Source organism: Apostichopus japonicus, chromosome 5 (genome assembly GCF_037975245.1).
Source record: "Apostichopus japonicus isolate 1M-3 chromosome 5, ASM3797524v1, whole genome shotgun sequence".
In the NCBI taxonomy this organism is placed as follows: Eukaryota; Metazoa; Echinodermata; class Holothuroidea; order Aspidochirotida; family Stichopodidae; genus Apostichopus; species Apostichopus japonicus.
Genome location: NC_092565.1, coordinates 13,396,252 through 13,417,545, shown reverse-complemented (window position 1 = coordinate 13,417,545; position 21,294 = coordinate 13,396,252). Strand labels below are relative to the sequence as shown.

At 37.0% G+C, this 21,294-nt stretch overlaps 2 protein-coding genes across 5 annotated transcripts; both read left to right on the top strand.

Annotated features, from left to right (window-relative positions):
* Positions 1-155: 155 nt before the first annotated feature.
* LOC139967727 (uracil-DNA glycosylase-like) lies at positions 156-7,625 on the top strand. The gene is made up of 8 exons (XM_071971759.1): positions 156-502; positions 1,329-1,532; positions 2,563-2,658; positions 3,925-3,979; positions 4,463-4,505; positions 5,230-5,318; positions 5,561-5,739; positions 6,353-7,625. The coding sequence occupies exons 1-8, from the start codon at positions 374-376 to the stop codon at positions 6,497-6,499; spliced, it is 942 nt and encodes a 313-aa protein (XP_071827860.1). The 5' UTR covers positions 156-373; the 3' UTR covers positions 6,500-7,625.
* A 1,807-nt stretch (positions 7,626-9,432) lies between these two features.
* LOC139967728 (uracil-DNA glycosylase-like) lies at positions 9,433-21,274 on the top strand. 4 transcript variants are annotated; one of them, XM_071971762.1, is made up of 8 exons: positions 9,433-9,600; positions 11,681-11,796; positions 13,045-13,140; positions 14,078-14,132; positions 15,498-15,540; positions 16,252-16,340; positions 18,457-18,653; positions 19,861-21,274. In XM_071971762.1, the coding sequence occupies exons 2-8, from the start codon at positions 11,686-11,688 to the stop codon at positions 20,005-20,007; spliced, it is 738 nt and encodes a 245-aa protein (XP_071827863.1). In that variant the 5' UTR covers positions 9,433-9,600; positions 11,681-11,685; the 3' UTR covers positions 20,008-21,274. The 4 variants fall into 4 exon arrangements, with proteins under 4 accessions (XP_071827863.1, XP_071827861.1, XP_071827864.1 ...); XM_071971760.1 differs by having other exon boundaries at positions 11,591-11,796; XM_071971761.1 differs by lacking the exon at positions 9,433-9,600 and adding an exon at positions 11,301-11,319 and having other exon boundaries at positions 11,591-11,796.
* Positions 21,275-21,294: the final 20 nt, after the last annotated feature.

Sequence of the window (21,294 nt, the reverse complement as noted above, 5' to 3'; positions counted from 1 at the left end):
CAGTGAGTTGCTAAGTTACAGGGCAATCAGAAATCCCTATTTTTAGAACAGGCACTGGCAGCCGTATGTCAATTAAACGCCGGTTATCCGATTTGAATATTCATCAGAAATATGAACTATGAACCGTGAACCTTTGCAACATACTCAAATGGCGCGAGATTTCAGCATGTGTTTGTGCGTACGGGTTCACAACAATGATGATTTTCGTAGTTTTCAATTATACTATGGTATAGTAGAAATAGAATGTATACATAACTATACTAAGCAGCGCACAGGGTTCTATGATCAACAACGTCATATTCTTCCTTAAATTAGTAATTTAGTGTTCTAATTCAGATTAATTCCCAAATATACGTCAAGGAAGGTTTTCAGTATGCTAGGCCAATCCAAACTATCAGCTTTTTTTTCTCCCAAAGCGAACTGCAAAAGGACAATTTCCAGTATCACTACTTGTACTACTAGCAAGAACAGTGCAAATGGCGACTGTGACGAAGACCAAGAGGTTGGTTTGTAGCCCAACTAGGCCTAGGCCAGCACAGTTGCTATACGTACGTTGCAATATGTTCAATAAATTTGTCTTAAACTTCAAAGGAAAAGACAAGATATCAGCATGAACCTCACACTAATTACAGTAATCTGGCCATCGGCAATGTTTGGTTAGAATCTAACAATGTGATAAAGAGATTTTCCATTTACATAAATGTATTGTAACATATCACTGATAATTTAAGCTCACTCATTGTCTTGGAAAGTTGGAAGAGGATATACTTAGTTTATTTAGAAGGGTTATGCCAACAAAGCCTTTGGGTGACGGAATATCACTAAAGTAAAGACAAATCCCAAGCAATATGTCCTTCCCAACATGTCCTAAAATATTCTGTCTATTTAAGTATAGAAATTAAAGAATAATATGCTATGAACCCCTGCCCCATGCATGCCCCAAAGCTAAAAAATACCCAATTGCAGTGCATCCCCTTATCGTGCAACAACCACTAGCTTTAGATAGGCCTAGACCTAGAAGGCTGTATTAACCAACCCATGTTCGTCTACAGGACAGTAATAAACATGCACATACTAGCATTGCCTATATGCTCTACGTTAAACATATAGCGCTGCTAGGCCTAAGTCTAGCTTACAACTTTCAGGTCACAGATGAGGTGGAAACTGATATGTGTTTAATTTGAGCAGAAACAGAAATTAGATCCAAAGTCTTATCCACTGATTTTTTTGTGAATGGTAGGTTTTGTGGAAAGTGTTTATATGCTATTACTAGTATTAGAAGTTGACATTCTTTTTTTTTTCATTGTTTGCTCTGTATTCTGTTATAGAACTTGCCACCAAAGATGCCGAAGACTTCACATGAAACTCAACCACAGTCTCTCAGTCCAGAGCAAATCCAGCGTATGCAGGCCAAGAAAGATGCAGCTCTCCAGAGACTCGCTGCCAAGAACACAACTGGTATTCCTGAAGGAATCAACTCATCGTGGGCTAAGGCTCTTTCTAATGAATTCAGCAAGCCATATTTCCTTAAGGTATCCTGAAAGCAAAATTAACCTGCCTATTTTTCAGAGAAAAAAGGCAAAGTTCTTTATGGATGACGATAAAATTATGTGGCAGAAGTTGTATGAAAAAGATAACTTTTAATGCCTGATGTCAAGTAATCAGGTTTAAGAATTGTTGCAAGAAACAGGCTATGATTCAGCCATAGTGGCTGGATGTCCAGTTATAGAATACATACTGCTGCTTCAGCGATTTAGAATTTTGTGAAGCAACGCTAAACTTGATAGATAAATGTACTTAGGTTTGCTTTTGGAAATGTCAGCAGTTCATTACCATTTTGTAAAGGATTGAGGAATTTCATATTTAGCGCCAGTTTGAATTTTTGTTGATAACGTTGCTAGAAGATCTTTCTTTGGTTGCAGGGGGGTTGTAGAATATTTTCAAATTTCTAGAATAATATGTTATGTTAACAACTTCACCAAAGGTTTCTTACAGATGGCAGAAGTATCATTAGCACTGCTTCAAAGAGGTGTCCCTGAAAATTTAACCTGCCAGGATGACAAAGACCAGTTCATATTTTCAGATCCTAAGGAAATAGAATTGCAACCTGCCCTTAAATTCTTTTCTTTTGAGGTGTCCCTGAAAATTTAACCTGCCAGGATGACAAAGACCAGTTCATATTTTCAGATCCTAAGGAAATAGAATTGCAACCGGCCCTTAAATTCTTTTCTTTTGCTTTTACATAATTCAAATATCGGCAGTTTAGCTTAAAGGGAAACTGAAACTCAAAGGAGGCATACTGTAGCTGGATGAAAGCCAAAATTCAGTGAGAATACTTGCTCTGTTTGTGTCACCATGACAACTAGAAACCATGAAGAACAAAAACCTGTCAAAGACACATGCCACCCTTTCTGTGCTCCATTGAACAAGGGGCAAGATTATAAGATTAGTTACAGTAATAACTGTAAAGTGTTGTAGAATGATGTCTTAACTAGTATATTCAGTTTATTTTTAAAATAAAGCATCATCTTATAACTTGCAGAGCTACTTTCCTTTTTACAGCTTCAAGACTTTGTGTCCAAGGAGAGACAGTCATACACTATTTTCCCTCCGCCTCACCAAGTCTACACATGGACACAGATGTGTGACATTCGAGATGTGAGTCTATTGCTTGTTGTTCTGGCTAGGTTGTGTACGTAGTTTGTACACTAAGCATCCTTGAGAAAGTTCTCAGGGTTGGTGGTTTGGGAGGGGGTGGGGGTGTGATCTCATTGCATTCTGGTTGCAAACACTTTTATGGAAGAGGAAACTATGCTACACTCTAAGTTAGCAACCATATCTAAATGTCATTTTCCTTACTTTATATACATGGTTGTTTGAATGTATAAACTATTTTCCCTCACTCCTGGAGGAGAATCATATGGTAGGGATGGTCTGTGATTTCATCTGGTAGATTTCCTTCAAAAGATATACTTTCCTAATAGCAATGTTGCTGATTTGTCTTTTGAAATGTGATACATTTGAAATGCTTGCATAGTCGTCAAGTGTTTTTTTCGTCATTTAGAATCTCACCTCTATGCAGATTGCTTAGTAATCTATCATAAAATTCCTCAGTGGATGAGAACATAGTTTTGACAACAAGTGTATTAAACAATCAACTACAGCCACAAAATTTTCCTTTAAGAACTTAAGGAACTTGCAACATCAAATCACATGTTTCTGATAATTCCAAAAATCTGTATACAGTAAATCACATGACTAGCATGTTAACTTTATGTCATCTATACATTCAACATTTTGTTTCAGTAAATTTAATGTGTCGGGAAATAAGAATGTTGTTAGGAGGTTGTTTTATCACCTCTTAGGGTTCTTAGGACAGTTTACCTTTAGTAAATTACCTTTAGTTTAAATTACACACTGAAGTAATATTTAAAATTACGACTTTTAGTTGGTTATAACAATATTTCCATCCAACACTTGTGAACACCATCACCTTGGAACATTGTCACAAGCAAACCCGACAGGATTTTATTTTCAACGATATTTTAATGCCACTGTTTATAGATTCCTTTCGAAGGGGTTTATATATCAGAACTTTGGGAAGTCATTGAGGCCACAAAGACTAGTAAATCACAAAACTTTGACAGTTGGACAGTCTGAGAAAAGTAATTGACTCACGACTAGTATTGCCTTAGAACTGATTGTAATATCATATGACCCATTCTCTCCTTTTACTCATATGTCGTCGTATATAATTATGATGTGGTAGGACTGTGGATATTTGTCTCCAAAATCTCCTAAAATCACCCAGACTTGTTTTGTATCTTATGTATGTGTAACATATATACCCATCCCCATTCTCTAGTAATGGAAGTAAGAGGAAAGCGTGTTTATTTTGCCAACCTTTGTTTCTTCATTTGACAGGTGAAAGTTGTTATCTTGGGTCAAGATCCATATCATAATGTCAGACAGGCTCATGGTGAGTTTTGATTGGTTGGTAGATATCGCTCTTAGTTGGAAAAAAGGAAGGGGGAGGGGATTGGGGGAAGGGTTTCCAATGTTGTAGATTATTGCTATGCATGACATAGAGTGTCTACATTTCCAAACTTTTGCATAACAGTTTCAGTTACCTGTTGTCCTGTTCCATTTTTTGCTGTTAGGACAAATTTGCTAGAATACAAACTACCTGAGTGGCATCGTCATGGTTATTGGGTTGGAAATGTTATGTTCTTTTCATACTATAATGTACAAAGCCTTTGTCTTTATAAGAGAAATTTTGTCAAAGTTTGTATTTTGATGAAAATCATAGATCTTATCCGACGACTTATTGTACCAGTCAATATATTTTCTTGAACTTCTAATGAATAACTGTTTAAAGTTTGTACCATGAATTGTGATGACGAACTATGAAATATCAATGTTTATTAAATGCATGTTCATTACCTCTCTTCCTCTTATTCAGGACTATGCTTTAGTGTTCCACAAGGGATACAGCCACCCCCAAGGTAAAGAGTTAACATGTGGCTTTATGATTTTGACTACATAATCATGTTCAAAATGAAATTGTTGGTGACATTCAATATTTATTGATACATGGTTAACTAAATTTCTTCAAACTTAATGAAATATGGGAGAAACTAATTTGACAGTTATGGAGAAAAACATGATATCAGCCAAATCACTGATGGAAAATTAAGATCCTCTATGTTATTTAGCACTTACATTTTTATGTGAATGTGTTATAAGTGTTGTTATTGGTTAGGACAGTATGAACAGTATGGTAGGTACAAAAAAAGAACACAACATTTAACACATTTAACACAACATTTAACACATTTAACACACAGTGCCTGCACTTTACTGATTTATTCTCAAAATTACCGTTGTAAGTAGTGCAAGTGGTGCATGAATAATCATGAAGTTGTATTATATCTCGCTATAACAACATTATACAGATGAACATGGTGATATATGTTTGTTTTGTATCCCTTGGCCTATGACCTTCAGCTTGAATAATGAGGCAGCTTTATCAAGCTGGGTAAATTGTTTCTTGAGGAAGGTTCAAGATAATGAGATATAGTTTATTTATTGTATGCTATAAATTTTGGCTGGACCTTGTGACAGGTATTCACATCATTTTGCCATTGGTAATGCAATGGAGCTTGAGTATGGTGAAAATGAATAAAGGGAGTCAATTTAATTACTTTCCTTTTCATAATCTCCCTTCAGCCTGCAAAACATGTACAAAGAACTTGCGAAAGATATTAAAGGCTTTGAACATCCAGGACATGGTAACTTGACTGGTTGGGCCAAACAAGGTATGTTTATCAAGCTAGTTGCTTTCAAAGTGTGTAAAAGGCGCCAAAGTTGGGGAAATTTTCCTTGCTTCGAGCGGTTTGACTCCTCACCTTTAGAAGTATATATATCTTACTAGTTTTCTGTTTGTTCTGTTTTCTTTTAATGTTGAAAGATTCCATGAATTTTTTATGATATTTGTCGTACAGTTAACATCGTGAATACACTCTCATTCTCTCTCTCTGTGTTTCCATCCGACTCCTAGGTGTACTCTTGTTGAATGCTGTACTCACTGTGCGTGCGCACACACCGAATTCTCACAAAGACAAAGGGTGGGAAAAATTCACAGATGCCGTGATCAATTGGTTGAACAAAAATCAGGAAAAAATCGTCTTCATGCTTTGGGGTTCTTACGCCCAAAAGAAGGGCGCTATCATAAATACAGTGAGTAGACACATTGTCGTATCATGATTTTCAAGTCATGCCTAGAGTTAAAGAATAGAGTAAGAAAATAGCATGTGCTTAGAATTTACTTGCTAACGTCAAATTCCCATTTTTGCACATTTTGCTATTTTTTCCATCAGTTAAGTATCTTGATATTGATGGTCTTAATATCTACTGGCAGAAAACAACTGCAGACGCCTCTCTTTCCAACTTGACAAACAGCAAAATCCATTTGTATTTTCAGTATGAATTTTGGGGCTGATGATTCAGTTATAACAGTTCAGGTTTTCCCATAATGCACCTTTTAACAATAAACGGGTTTAATTCCCTGCCGCATGAATTGCAACTAATTATGCTTAACAGTGTGTTGAAATATCTGGCATTCTGTTAAATGATTGCATGTAGTTAGCAGTGATGTTAGGGAGAGTGAGTTTGTGGAACAGGAGTAAAGTCGTAAATAACTCAGAAATGATTACATGTTTTGCAGTCAAGTTGCAAATAAAAGACGATAGGGTCAGAATTACAAATTAGGCACTACCAAACAACCTTCTTGAGGTTTGAATAAACTTAAAAATATTCAAAATTCTTTTGTTTTTCTTTATCATCCATTCAGAAACGTCATTGCGTTTTGAAGTCGACCCATCCATCTCCCTTGTCTGCTTATCGTGGATTTCTTGGCTGTGGGCACTTTTCAAAGGCTAATGAATATTTACAGAAATCTGAAAAGAAGCCCATTGATTGGTCCAGCTTAAATGACTGAAAACAGAATTTGATCTGTTAAGAACTGGATCTGTGGAGAACTGGCGTATACTTTCATATATCATACCATATGCTCAAGAGATGGTTCCTTTAGTAGAAACTATGAAGTCATTACAGGCCTTTTTGTCTCATAGTGAAGTGAGTAACATGGAGTGACTCATCCTGCTTGCATTACTTAACGTTACCATAGCGAAAGCCTAATTTTTTTTCTTTTTAAGCATTCAGTCTGAAATTAAGATTATGAAGATAAGAAATATCAATATTGGTTGAAGTTTTCATGAAAAGAAAAAAAGAATCCTTTGCAGTCTTCCACAACAAATAATGTAAACATTCATCAATTGTTGAAATCAATTTGGGTAGGTTTTTGAGAAAGGGAAACTAGTTTCTGTGAAGATAAATTGCTTAAGGGACTGTCACGCTAGATTTCACCTCGTCAAGTTTAATTATACTTTTGATACCCATTGAGAAAGTCAAGTGTTCAAATATGAGAATAAGAAGTAAGAACATCCAGCTTACTGCAGAGAGTACTGCACTTATGAACCTTCCTAAAGCTCTATATAAATAACATTGTGTTGGTTAACAGTGATAGGTATTAAGATGTTGAGGGGATAATTTATTGAGAGCTTGTTGACATTCCATTTCACTTTTCTCAAGTGGCAAGAAGATATCCCATGAGTGGCAAGAAGATATCCCATGAGTGGCGGTTTTGTAATTCATCCGTTAATTATGAGGGTTTGGAGATACAAGCCGTCTTCTTAGTGAACAAGTGCAAGGCTAGCATATCTGATGGGGATACTTGAGAACTTTTAATAATAGCCAAACTAAACTGTTGCTTCAAAGTGAAAGCATTCATTGTACATAGTTGAAGAATAGTTCACTTTTTGTTTGTTTTTGTTTTATTATTTACTGCATACATATTTGTCATTCTTTGTAGTTTAGTTTCTTACTTTTATGTTGTTTAGGCTGGATTCAGTGACATGATTGACAAATGTATCCCATGTTTTATGCACTTTGTATTTATACATCATCATACCCAACCTTTTAAACTATCTGTAAATTTACTTTTGTAACTATTTCTACTTTTTTTGCCATATTAAACATGCAAATAAACTGTTATGTAAAGTGTATTTTCAGTTTTATCTATCAAATATTCCTCAGTTTGTTTATTTTTTATATAAAGTGAGCTGATATGTATACACAACCCCCATTTCAATGAAAGATTTTACAGCATCACGGTCCTGGATTCCCATGCATACCTCTGACAATTCCTTTAACACAAAATTGATAGCGTATACCTGTCCTTCCACTCCGGTTTAGGACAACCATTGTTTGATAGGTGCATAATTATATTTCATCGAGGCAAAATGTCCACCAATTCTCTGAATATGAAGTCCTAGACCAGACGCTGATGCTTGGGAAGAAGATTCATTCAGTTGCTCGGAAAATAGGTACCCCTACAAAATTTATTAAATTGGCGTTCAATAAAAGTTACAAGCACCTAAATGCACACTATATGTGTACATGCGTGCCTATGTAGGAACATACGTTCACAGCTGGCGCTTGCTATATTTGCCAATTGAGCTGTTTGACTTATATGTTCTCAGTCTCCTTCTTGCAGCCCTATAGACAAACACCCTGGTGGCAGTCCTAACCCATTAGATCCGGGGTAACGATTCTTTTACTTTTCTGTTCGTATTCACGCACTACAAGTCGTGAATGCTTTAGTCTTACATTTTTGAATTTCCTGGTTCAATCAATCCAAATATTCACGTGCCACAAGTACATTCTTAAAGCAAAGACAAACGAGATACAATTTTAATGATAAGTCTTTACTTAATGAACATTTTAACTTAAACCTGTTATAGCAGGCAACTGAAACAACAAGTTGATCATCTGATAATATCTCTCACAGTTCAAAGTTTCATATTCTTCCAAAAGAAGGGAGATGTCATACATGCATATATTCTATATTACTCAATTACAACCCTGAGTGACGTATCCAGGTATCGCACCACAATGAGACTAGTGCACGTCCGCCCGAGAGGTTAATCATTGTCGGAAAATAGCACTAAAGAGCCCTACTGTGTTGATTTTCTTTTGGCATTTTCTGAGCCATGACCATTATTTTTTATGTTGAAGAGGATGAAATAAACTACTGATGGTCCAAAATCTGGAGGATTGACAGTGATTTAAGTTAATTTAGAAATTCTTTAGTGAAACAAGAAGATTCCGCAACGACAGCTGGCATATGTGAAGGGGAGCACTAAGATAAACTGTGAGCTCTTCTAGCTCAAAATCTAAACCGTCATGGTGGCAAAAGTTAAAATGTTTTATGAATTAGCTATCTGCTATCATATGGTGGGCAGGACATGTCAGTCGAAAAACTTCTATCTGTGCTCTGTCGGCCTTGGAAAGTGACGAGTTTAGAGTGTGTAAGTCAATGGGAGCAATTAATTGTGATGCAGTACCCCCAGTAGATGACAGAAGATCATCACATGGTAATATATGGCTACTATAGCTGAAATTGAACTAGCAATAGAAATTGTAGGAAGAATGCTGACAGAGTGCATCGCTGTGTGTTTAAAGGGAGTGAAGACTCGTGCACAAAGAAAGGTCTGATGCAGGTAATCTGTCCTAGTTTCGAATGAGGTGTAACAGAAGTGTTAGACATCACCATCGATCACAGAAAATACACACATTGCTACCGTCGGTATTTAGACACTAGTGTACAGTCAATACATGCAGCTACGGCCAATACCCACAACACAGTGTACATAGCAGCGATATACATCTCACGTCCTGATGAAAGATAACAAGGTATCAAGTTTCATTACATTTCTTCATTTTGTAGCGACAAGAAACAACTTCACTTGCAAGCAACGGAAAGTTAACTATTTTTAGAGGGCGGCACGCGGGTTGGGGCGAGTGTTCAATGCCTTTAAGAAGTGAAGCCTTATATAAGTGCGCAGTGCGTTGTACGGCAAAAAGCCAGTTCATGTGTGCGTCTTCATACATACATTTAGCACTCGACTTTGAAATTGTACTTGATTTTACCAGTTTTCTCGAAAGAGTAGGTGTACTTTTCACAACAGAGACAGAGTAGTAAGTACTATATTCCTGACTTAAGAATACCATACCTGGCTAGGCCTCAAAATTCAGGTTACTGGCCAGGCCTATACTATTTACGCCCTTTTGCCACATTTAAATTACAGTGTTCGGAATATATGTTGCACATGGAGGATATGTGTTTAAATAGTTGTACATTCTAGATATATTAATAGACGGAAAACTTCTTTACGCTAACATAAGTTAGCCTGACCAAGGGCAAGCGCAAGGCTACGTACATAGGCCTAAGTTAGGTTATACTTATAGCTTATTTTCCATCATTACGGCTTTCCCTGCCTATAGCACTGAAATACCACCCAGGTCCCCTGTATTTGTCCAAACCAGGGGTAGATTGGAGCAGGGAGTTGTTCCATAGCAACTCCCTGATTGGAGTTGGTAATGCTAGCCATACTAAACGCTTCTCTGAACAAATTCATGATTAAACAAAAGTGTTTTATTTCAGTGGTCAAGCCAAATTTGTCTTCACACACAGGAAAGTAGTTCTGGCCATTAGAGCACAAGTTTGTGTTTACAATCATGCAGGTGACTGGTCAATTAATGAGGTGTGCTCAAGGATGAATCTAATGACAGTACTTAGGGTAGTAAATGCTATCAAGTAACAAATTATTAATGCTTGAGTGAATTTGAGGAGGACTTTTTTTTCTATAGGCAGGCTTGACCATGGAGCTAGTATTGAATTGTTAACTGATAAACCCAGGACATAATCTTCATCCATGTTATTCTGGTATGTGGATCTATCGTTATGGATACAGTTGTAAGTAACATGTCATAAGGTGGTGATGATTGTTGTTATTAGACTTTAGTCATATCGCAGATCTGAAAGGACAAACAAAGTCTGTCTTGGGGCCTATAGGCTAACTATATCCAAGCAGGGAGTAGTTATAACAACTCCCTGATCCAAGGTCCGGTGAATATAACAATACAGCAGTTGGGCAGACGACACAAGTAAAGTAATTAGATTCCTATGTTATTGCTTCTACTATCACTTCCTAAGAATTACCTGTGAAACTGCAGTCCACTGCCACGTTTTTGACTGTATTTGTTTATGACGACCCAAATGCTGCACACGATATCACCATTTTGAGTGACTTATATGTCAACTTTATCACTTAAGTTATATCAAAGACTTAGTGTTTGTATTACGCGCTGGCACTTCCTTTCCGTACAGTACAAGCAAAGCTCCACCAGTTGGAAGAGTGGCTTCAATATATATGTCGCATGACGTCACTCTTCCCAAGGGCGTAGGAACCGGGGGGGCGCCAGCCCCCCAGTGAAAAATGTATCATTCCGCCCCCCCCCCCCCCCGGTTCGCAAGTCAGAAAACCCCATTTTCATTTCCAAATGAGAAAAAAAATCTCATTTGGAGCACCAAATTGCATCTAAGTCCAAAAAAATACAAAATTAAGTTTACAAAATGGAGTGGGTGTTGAAGTGTGCTATATTGCACCAAATTGTATCTGAGGCCACCTGGATATGCAAAAAAATCCAAAGGGGAGGGGGACACCCCCTCCCCTTAGACCCCTCCCCCAGGCTGGCCATCAGTCTTCAGCCCACCCACTCAAAAGTACCTTCCTACGCCGCTGACTCTTCCTACTTCAATTTCTATGGAGGAACGTCATTTCTCGTTCTGTGTCTTATTCAGTCCGTATCCACCCCCGGCATAAACAGCAGTGAATCGCCATTTGTTTGTGTATGGTAGGTTTTTAGGAGAGTGTTTGGCTCAAATTTAGAACCAGTGCCCTGAAGTATGTAAGGAAAAGCACATTCATCGTTTACATGCACTTACGTGCACTGTATGATCCAGCTGTACACTAACTAGTTAGGGTACAGATCAGTGTTTACATGTGACAAGGTTAGGGTAACAAGGTTACGGACAATAGATACCTCTGTACTTCCAGTCACTGATTCTTATAGTACAAAGTGTTAATATGCTAATTTAATGGAAGTTGATGTTCTGTATTTTCAGTGGTGCTGTGTGTTTGTGAATTGTGATAAAACTTGACATCAGAGAAGCCGAACACTTCACATGAAGCTCATCTCCATTCTCTACATCCAGAGCAAATGCAGAGTATGCAGGCCAACAATGCTGTATCCCTCCCAGAGAGTCTGGGAATCTACCCATCATGGGCTATGGCTCTTTCTAATGAATTCTGCGAGCAATATTTCCTTGAGGTATTCTGAAAGCAAAATTAACCTCTTAAAGTTCTTTATAGATTACAAATAAGTAAGTTATGTGGCAAAAGCCGTTTGAAAAGATAACGCTTTTATAAAAGCCAGATGTCATAATAAGGCCTTGCGTATCAGTTGCTACATGACTTCAAAATATTGAGAAGCTAGGGTATCTTCCGGGAGGCTTCAATTCTCCATGTTATTCCCACTCATTTGAGGATTTTCAGAATGTAGAAAATTTGTTAAGGTATCTCAGTGTAGATTAAGTACTTTAAGACATTTGGCAGTGAAATGCATGGAGTGGTGCAATTTGAGCACAGCTACTGTAGGTGACCATTATCTAACTTTCTAGCATATTTACATGAGGCAATACAGATGACCTAGCTAGCTTTAATACTGAGAACGTGACCAATCATCATCAGTGTTTTGCTACAAGAGTAATCAGGTTTGAGAATTGTTGCAAAAATCAGAGGCTTTGATTCATGAGCCATAGTGGCTGGATGTCCAGTTATAGAATACAGACTGCTGATTCAGTTAGCGATTTAGAAATTGGGAAGCAATGCATAACCTGATAGAGTGAATGTACTCTTATATATATGTTTTACTCTTGGAAATGTCAGCAGTTCATTAAAACTTAAGGATTGTTGGATTTCATATTTAGTGCTAGTTTGTATTTTTGTTGATTGCTAAACCATATTTTCTTGGTTTGGGGGGGGGTGCAGATTTTTTTTCCCATAAATATCTAGAACAATATGTCATGTTCACAATTCCACTAAAAGTTTCTTATACAGATATAGCAAAAGTTAGCACTGCCTCAAAGAGGTCTCCCTGAAAATTTAACCTGCCAGGATGATAAAGACCAGTTCATAGTTTCAGATCCTAAGGAAATAGAATTGCAACCTGCCCTTAAATTCTTCTCTTTTGCTTTTTACATAATTCAAATATCGGCAGTTTAGCTTAAAGGGAAGCTGAAACTCAAAGGGGGCATGCTGTAGCTGGATGAAAGCCAAAATTCAGTGAGAATACCTTGCTCTGTTTGTGTCCGACACCATGACAACTTAGAAACCATGGAAACAAAACCTGTCAAACACACATGCCACTCTTTCTGTGCTCCGTTGAACAAGGTGCAAGATTAAGCTTAGTTACAGTAATAACTGTTAAGTGTTGTAGAATGATGTCTTAACTATAATTGGTTTATTTCTCAAATTTAGCATCATCTTTAAATTAGCAGAGCTACTTTCCTTTTTACAGCTTCAAGACTTTCTGTCAGTGGAGAGAAAGTCCTACAATATTTTCCCTCCGCCTCATCAAGTCTATGCATGGACACAGATGTGTGACATTCAAGATGTGAGTCTGTTGCAAGTTGTTCTGGCTAGGTTGTGTCTTTAGTTTGTGGGAGTCGGGGGTGGGGGCAGGGGTTGTGGAAGGGTGTTATCTCATGACAACCTGGTGGCAGAAACTTTTATGGAAGAGAAAAATACATGCTACATTCATTGTAAGTTAAAGTCTCAGTACTTGTTTGCCAAATTTAAACTTCAATCTTCCCAGCTTACTGCACTAAATGCTCAGTGAAAATGACACTGCGTTCTATGCAATTTTCATATCAAATTTCATTATTTTTATTAAGTTATCTGTCATTAAAAATTTTAGAGCTGAATAAAATTCGCCAGATTTATTAACAAGTGCGTAGATTTTACAATTACTTCAATCAAAATATACTTCGGAAGTTTGTTTTCCAAAATTCATCAGCAAACAGCAATTGAGACTTTAAAACCATGTATCTTAAAGTTTCAATGTGTGTTTGCCAAATTTTAACCTTGACTTTCCAGCTTACTGCCCTAAAAGCTCAGTGAAAATAACAACATTCTATGCAATTTTCATATTAATAGACATGATTTTTATTAAGTTATCTGTCGTTAAACATTTTGATCTGAATAAAATTTGCCAGATGTTTTAACAAGTCTGTAGATTCTACAAACTTTGATCAAAATTTGCAATCCCCCCTCGCCCAACAGATCATGCACCAATCAAATCTCTCTGTTTTGTTGATGATCGTTAGGCCTATAGGACTTACTTTCACTTTTGTGGCTAGCCTGTGTAAGGTCCATTCTCTTGAATAGCATCTTTCTTTTGGTTGTACAGTACCAATGTAGCTTTTAAAAATCACCCAGACTTGTTTTGTATCTTATGTATGTGTAACATATATACCCATCCCCATTCTCTAGTAATGGAAGTAGAAGGAAAGTGCTGTTTATTTTGCCAACTATGTTTCTTCATTTGACAGGTGAAAGTTGTTATCTTGGGTCAAAATCCATATCATAATGTCGGACAGGCTAACGGTGAGTTTTGATTGGTTGGTTGACATCACTCTGAGTGGGAGATATTGACGAAAAATAAAAGGCCGGGGTTGGGGGGGGGGGGTTGTATGGGATGTTTCAATGTTGCAGGTTAGTGCTATACACGTACATGACATGGAGTTTCATATAACAGTTTCAGTGCCCTGTTCCATTTTTGATGTTAGGACAATTTTAGAAGGATATTCATCAAAATTTCTTTCATTCTGACAAAGGTGTTTACATTATCGAATGAAAAGAACATCACTTTTCCAACCCAATTACCATGACAGGGCTCAAATTTCACCGTCGTCAGATCGCATAAGACATCAAAATTTGATCGGACAACCTAAAACCCTGCTTATATTGTTCGATGGAGAAATAGAAAATCGCAGGACGTACATAACTAACATAATAATCTCTGGGCATATAGTTAGTAACTTTAGTGCACAAGAGATGTGCGATTTACCACGTCAGACAACTCCAGTAGTGTAACTTGGAGGATACTTTTATAACCCTAATGACCAAGATTTTGTTGTTTTAAAAATGTGGCGATACCTCAGTTATAAAGAGGCAAAAAGTGAACGACATAAAGTTCAGGAGAGCAAAACACAATTTGAACAACTGGTACCAGCAGGTGCAGCATATAAGAGGACCTAACCAGAAACAAGGGAACAGCATGATAGGGCTCTTTAAACAGACATAATGAAACCTAAATCGTTATACCAACTGAATATACCAAACTTCATGACAGTGAATAAATATATGAAAAATTGTCAGATCAACCTATTACATTGTTTGTTAAGTTTTTGTGCTTTCATTTGGACAACCACAAAATCCTTCGGACAACCAATTACAATGCAAGTTCAAAATTTTCTTCAAAATGAGCCCTGCATGATGATATACCACTCAGATACTTTTGTAAAAGTTCATGAAACTTTTAATAACCATCTATAACTTATACTATTCAAACATTAGAAGGTTGTTTTTTTGGGTTTTTTTGCTAGTTAACTTTATGTAAAAATTCCGGAAATGTTGCCACCCAAATATCCCCAGTAATGCTGCAGGACTGAGAGTATGGTTTAATCACTGAAGAAACCTTTTTATTTTACTTCAGTTGATAACAAGAATCCATATATCATATCCGAAACATTTTATAATGTTATTGTACCAGTCTATAGATTCTCTTTAACTATTAGTCCTAACGAATAAGTGTTCAAAGTTTGTACCATGAATTGTGATGACGAACTTAATATAAATGTTTATTGAATCCTTGTTAATATTAGCATGTTTTCATATTCCCATGTGTCATTTGTTTGTGTTATTTTATTTTGCATGTTTTGTTATCTCATGTCTCTTCCTCTTATTCAGGACTTAGCTTTAGTGTCCCACAAGGGATACCACTACCCAGAAGGTAAGATCGAGTTAACAGCTGGCTTTAAAATGTTCAAAATGAAATGGTGGGTGACATTAAATATTCATTGATACATGGTTGACTAAATTTCTTCAAACTTAATGAAATATGGGAGAAACTAATTTGATAGAAAGGGGGAACACAGTCACATTAAACACATCTCATCCTAGGCAACCCTGTACAGTGCCTACATTGTACTGATTTATTCTCAAAATTTCAGTTGCAAGTAGTGCAAGTGGCGTATGAATAATCATGAAGTTGTATACTATATCGCTATTACAACATGATACAGAATGAATGTGGTGATATATGTTTGTTTGTTTGTTTGTTTTATTCGCACTCAGATTGTTCAAACTACAAAAATATTACAAAGACATAATAGACTAAAAGGACGGAATTGAAAAGAACAAAAAGAGTAACAGGAGCTAAACCCATTAGGCTGACAGAACGTCGGCCCATTTCCAATGGGCCCTAGTTTGTTTTGTATCCCTTGGCCTATGACCTTCAGCTTGAATAATGAGGCAGCTTTATCAAGCTGGGTAAATGGTTTCTTGAGTAAGGATCAAGATAATAATAGTAAGTCATTTGCATGCAATAGTTTTTGGCTGGACAATGTGATAGGTATTACATCATTTCGCCATGTAGCTTGGATATGATGAAAGTGAAAAAGGATTATTCTTGAAAACTTTCCTTTTCATAATCTCCCTTCAGCCTGCAAAACATATACACAGAACTAGCGAAAGATATTACAGGCTTTGTACCTCCAGGACATGGTGACTTGACTGGTTGGGCCAAACAAGGTAGGTGAAAAGGATTGTGGGAATGCTCTGACATATTAGATACTGATTATAATTCAAGATCATGTTGAGTCAAACGTAATAATGCAAAAATATAATTCTTCCTGTATGGAATATTCCCAAATTGGTTTCACATGGTAAAAGGTAATCAAAGAACATAACATGCTTTGTTTGTTTCTTAGTATCCTCGGGGAAAACTTATTTGTGTACATCTGATAGCCCTTACATTTTTCAGTTCATACCACACTAGGAAAAAAAATTGGTAGGAATCACTGTTTACAAAATATATATAATTGAGTATACAAAGTTACAAACAAGTTATTCGCCACAAACAGAAGCCTTGTAAAGTGCACTTTGGCTTCATCAGTGATTTGACTGTAGCATGTATGGTTTGCAGTGTCGTAAAGCGCTATTTGGGGGCCTGGAGGGCGACCTTTTATGAAACAAGCCAGGCAAATGACAATTGAAAACCATCCAAGTTGTTTAACTGCAATCTATTCCCAACGACAACACACATGAACAAGATGAACAGGCAGCATACAAAACGATACAAGGAGCAGTAATGAAGCAGCCCGGGATCACAAACAGGGAGCTACTTTAATGTAGGCACATCATAATGAGCGCTTCTGGTATATGACCCTCTGAACCATCAGGAACCAGTTGGCCAACTTCTCCCACCAGGATGTAAATTAAAATGATATGTTAAATTCAACTTCTAGAACTCTTCTCACTGAGAACAATGACTTCTCAAAGTAGCACTAATGATGAAACAAAAAAAAATGGGAGCACATGTTCCCCGACCTACTCACTTGCCCACTAATACTGATCATCTTAGGAACAGTGAGAAAAAGTACAGATACATATTGCATTGTCTGAGAAGTAACCAATCAAGGACAAACAGTCAGCCCAGGATTACTTTACCCGGCTCAAAGACACCTTACTCTAAGGGGGTACAGCCTTGTAGCAGGAGGGAACCTGTCATGATGACTCACATCCTGTTTATAAGGATTCTCTGAGGTAGCATACGCCAATTGAAAGCCCCATTGACTAACAAACTAAATCACAAAAGTAATGTGGTCTCTAAGTCTAGATAGAAGTTTTCACCAGCTAAACGCTACACATCACCGGATAGCTGACAAGTTGGCCTTTCATGGCACCATCAATTTTCAGTATCATAAATCATGTAGATTTTTTGCTATATAGCCGGAAGTTTGCGTCACGTGTAAACAAACGTCTTCACTCAGTGGTAAACAATTTTCCTATGCTGCTCCTGGGAGGCCTAAAGGGGTCTAAAATTGCCTCAATTGACCCAATTTTCTCACCACATGTACTTCCATTCATGCTATTAAACATGCAAGCCACAAAAAAAACTAGATCATGATTGATAACAGGTCACAAAAGATGTTCTACTGCTGCTTTTTGGCACTTTTCCTGAAGGAGAACAATCGAGCGGATGGATATAGACTCTAATAGGAGTATGACACCCTGAGAGGAGCTCATGTCTCAAGGGCCAATGGGGAACTTACTAAGGCAGGCCAATTGTGAAAATATGCAAAACTACACATTACCACAGTAGAATTGCACCTTTTCTTGATCATAGTTTTATTTAAAACTTTGAGTCCACATTGTAAAATACTTTTATCATCAAGCTAGATGCATACAAAGTATGTCAAATGCACGAAGTTGAGAAACTCTCCTTGCCTCGAGCAGTTTGACTCCTGACCATTAACTGAGTATATACTTCTTTCTTTTTCTGGGGGAATCTGGTCAAACTATTGATGAAATCACATAGCTGATGAATATAACTAAAACTACAAAGCAAAATCAGGGAGTTCTCCATCACCGCTATTTTTTTAGAAGAGCATTAAGGCCCTTTATATCACAAATTTGACAGAATACCATCCATCATACATAATTGCAGATGGTAGTTATGGTTATCAATCCATGGGTGAGTATCAGATTAGGATTATCCTGATTAGGATTAAGATGAAAGAGGTTTGTTCCGTTTTTCTTTCAATGTTGAAAGATTCCATGCAAATTTTATGATATTTGTCATACAGTTAACATTGTGAATACACTCTCATTCTCTCTTTCTGTATTTTCATCCTCATACTCATAGGTGTACTCTTGTTGAATACTGTACTCACTGTGCGTCAGGCAACAAAACCAAAAAAAACATCAAATAATTTTCACAAACGCAAAGGGTGGGAAAAATTCACAGATGCCGTGATCAGTTGGTTAAACAATAACCAGAAAAATATCGTGTTCATGCTTTGGGGTTCTGACGCCCAGAAGAAGAAAGCTATGATAAACACCGTGAGTAGACGCATTGTAGTATCATGATTTTCTGTTCAGGCCTAGAGTTAATAGAGTAAAATAAAATAGCATATGTGCTTAAAAATTTACTTGGCAGCAAACTGCAGACACCTCTCTTTCCTACTGAAAAACAGCCAAATCCATTTTTATTCAGCATGAATTTTGGGGCCTGCAATTGAGGTCCTAGGAATATGCATGAATCATTCAGTTACAACACCTCAATTTCCTGTAATGCACCTTTTAAAGGCATTGAAGACTCGCCCCAAACCGTGTGCTGCCATCTGAAAAAGTTAACTTTCTGTTGCTTGCAAGTGATGTTTTGTTCGTGTCGCTACAAAATGCAGACAGTAATGAAACGTGATACCTTGTTATCTTTAGCTGGACCTGAGATGTCCATCGCTGTATCGTTTATACACTGTGCTGTGGGTATTGACTGCAGCTGTATGTACTGACTGTACACTAGTGTCTAATTACCGACGGTAGCAGGCTGTGTGTGTATTTTCTGGGATAGATGGTGGTGTTTAACACTTCTGTTACACCTCATTTGAAACTAAGTCAGATTACCGGCATTAGACGTTCCTTTTTGCGCGAGTCTTCACACCCTTTAACAATAAACGGGTTGTACGTATTTCCTGCCTTATAAAGAGCAAGTGATTGAGCTTAACAATGTGTTGAAATATCTGGCATTCTGTTAAATGATTGCATACAATTAGTAGTGCATGCAATTAGTAGTGATGTTAGGAAGAGTGAGTTTGTGGAACAGTAGTTAAGTCGCAAATTTACTCAGAAATGAATACCTGTTTTGCAGTGAAGTTGCAAATGTATGTATGTATGTATGTATATGTGATCTTCCCGCAAGCAGGAACTCGCGAAAGAAGCCATGGAGGCTTATAGACTCGCAAGCTGACCGAAGCCAATCTCTCGGCACACATCCATTTAACGTCCATGTCGGGAAGTTGTTATTGAACAACACCCTTGCCAGACGACACACATTGCTGTCGGCGGGGAATCGAACCGGGGATCTCATGACTGGGAAACGCCGGCGTTAACCACTAGGCTATACAATCCGCTATACAATCCAATCAAATAAAATTTGATAGGGTTAGAATAACAAAATAAGGCACTACCAAACAACCTCCTTGAGGTTTGAATCAAATTTAACGTAATATATTCAAAATCATTTTGTTTTTTCTTTATCATCATACAGTTAAATCATTGTGTTTTGGAGTCGTCCCATCCATCTCCCCTGTCTGCTAGGCTTGGATTTATTGACTGTGGGCACTTCTCAAAGGCTAATGAATATTTACAGAAATCTGGAAAGAAGCCCATTGATTGGTCCAGCTTAAATGACTGAAAACAGAATTTGATCTGTTAAGAACTGGATCTGTGGAGAACTGCCGTATACTTTCATATATCATACCATATGCTCAAGAGATGGTACCTTTAGTAGAACTATGAAGTCATTACAGGCCATTTTGTCTCATAGTGAAGTGAGTAACATGGAGTGACTCATCCTGCTTGAATTACTTAACGTTACCATAGCGAAAGCCTAATTTTTTTCTTTTTAAGCATTCAGTCTCAAATTAAGATTATGATCAATAGCGGTTGAAGTTTTCATGAAAAGAAAAAAAGAATCCTTTGCAGTCTTCCACTACAGATAATGTAAACATTCATCAATTGTTGAAATCAATTTGGGTAGGTTTTCGAGAAAGGGAAACTAGTTTCTGTGAAGATAAGTTGCTTAAGAGACTGTCATGATAGATTTCACCTCGTCAAGTTTAATTATACTCTTGATACACATAGAGAAAGTCAAGTGTTCAAATATGAGAATAAGAACATCCAGCTTACTGCAGATAAAACTGCTCTTATGAACCTTCCTTAGGCTCTATATAAATAACATTGTGTTGGTTAACAGTGATAGGTATTAAGATGTTGAGGGGATAATTTATTGAGAGCTTGTTGACATTCCATTTCACTTTTCTCGAGTGGCAAGAAGATATCCCTTTAGTGGCAAGAAGATATCCTACGAGTGGCAGTTTTGTAATTCATCCGTTAATTATGAGGGTTTGGAGATACAAGCCGTCTTCTAAGTGATCAAGTGCAAGGCTAGCATATCTGATGGGGATACTTGGGAACAGTTTTAAAAGTAGCCAAACTATTAAAAATAGCCAAAAAATAGCCACTGTTACTTCAAAGTGTAGCATTCATTTTACAAAGTTGAAGAATATTTCACATTTGTTTGTTTTTGTTTTATTATTTACTGCATACATATTTGTCATTCTTTATATTTTAGTTTATTACTTTTATGTTGTTTAGGCTGGATTCAGTGACATGATTGACAAATGAATCCCATGTTTTATGCAATTTGTACTTATACATAATCATACCCAACCTTTCAAATTATCTGTAAATTTACTTTTGTAACTATTTCTATTTTTTTGTCATATTGAACATTTAAATAAACTGTAAAAAACGGTGTAGGACAACCATTGTTTGATAGGCGCTAATTATATTTCATCGAGGTAAAACGTCGACCAATTTTCGGAAACTTACTGCACCAAATTCACAAAAGAGAACCACCACTTATCATGAAATCATGGAAATAAATGAATAACAGACAAGTTTTATGTACTTTTTTTCT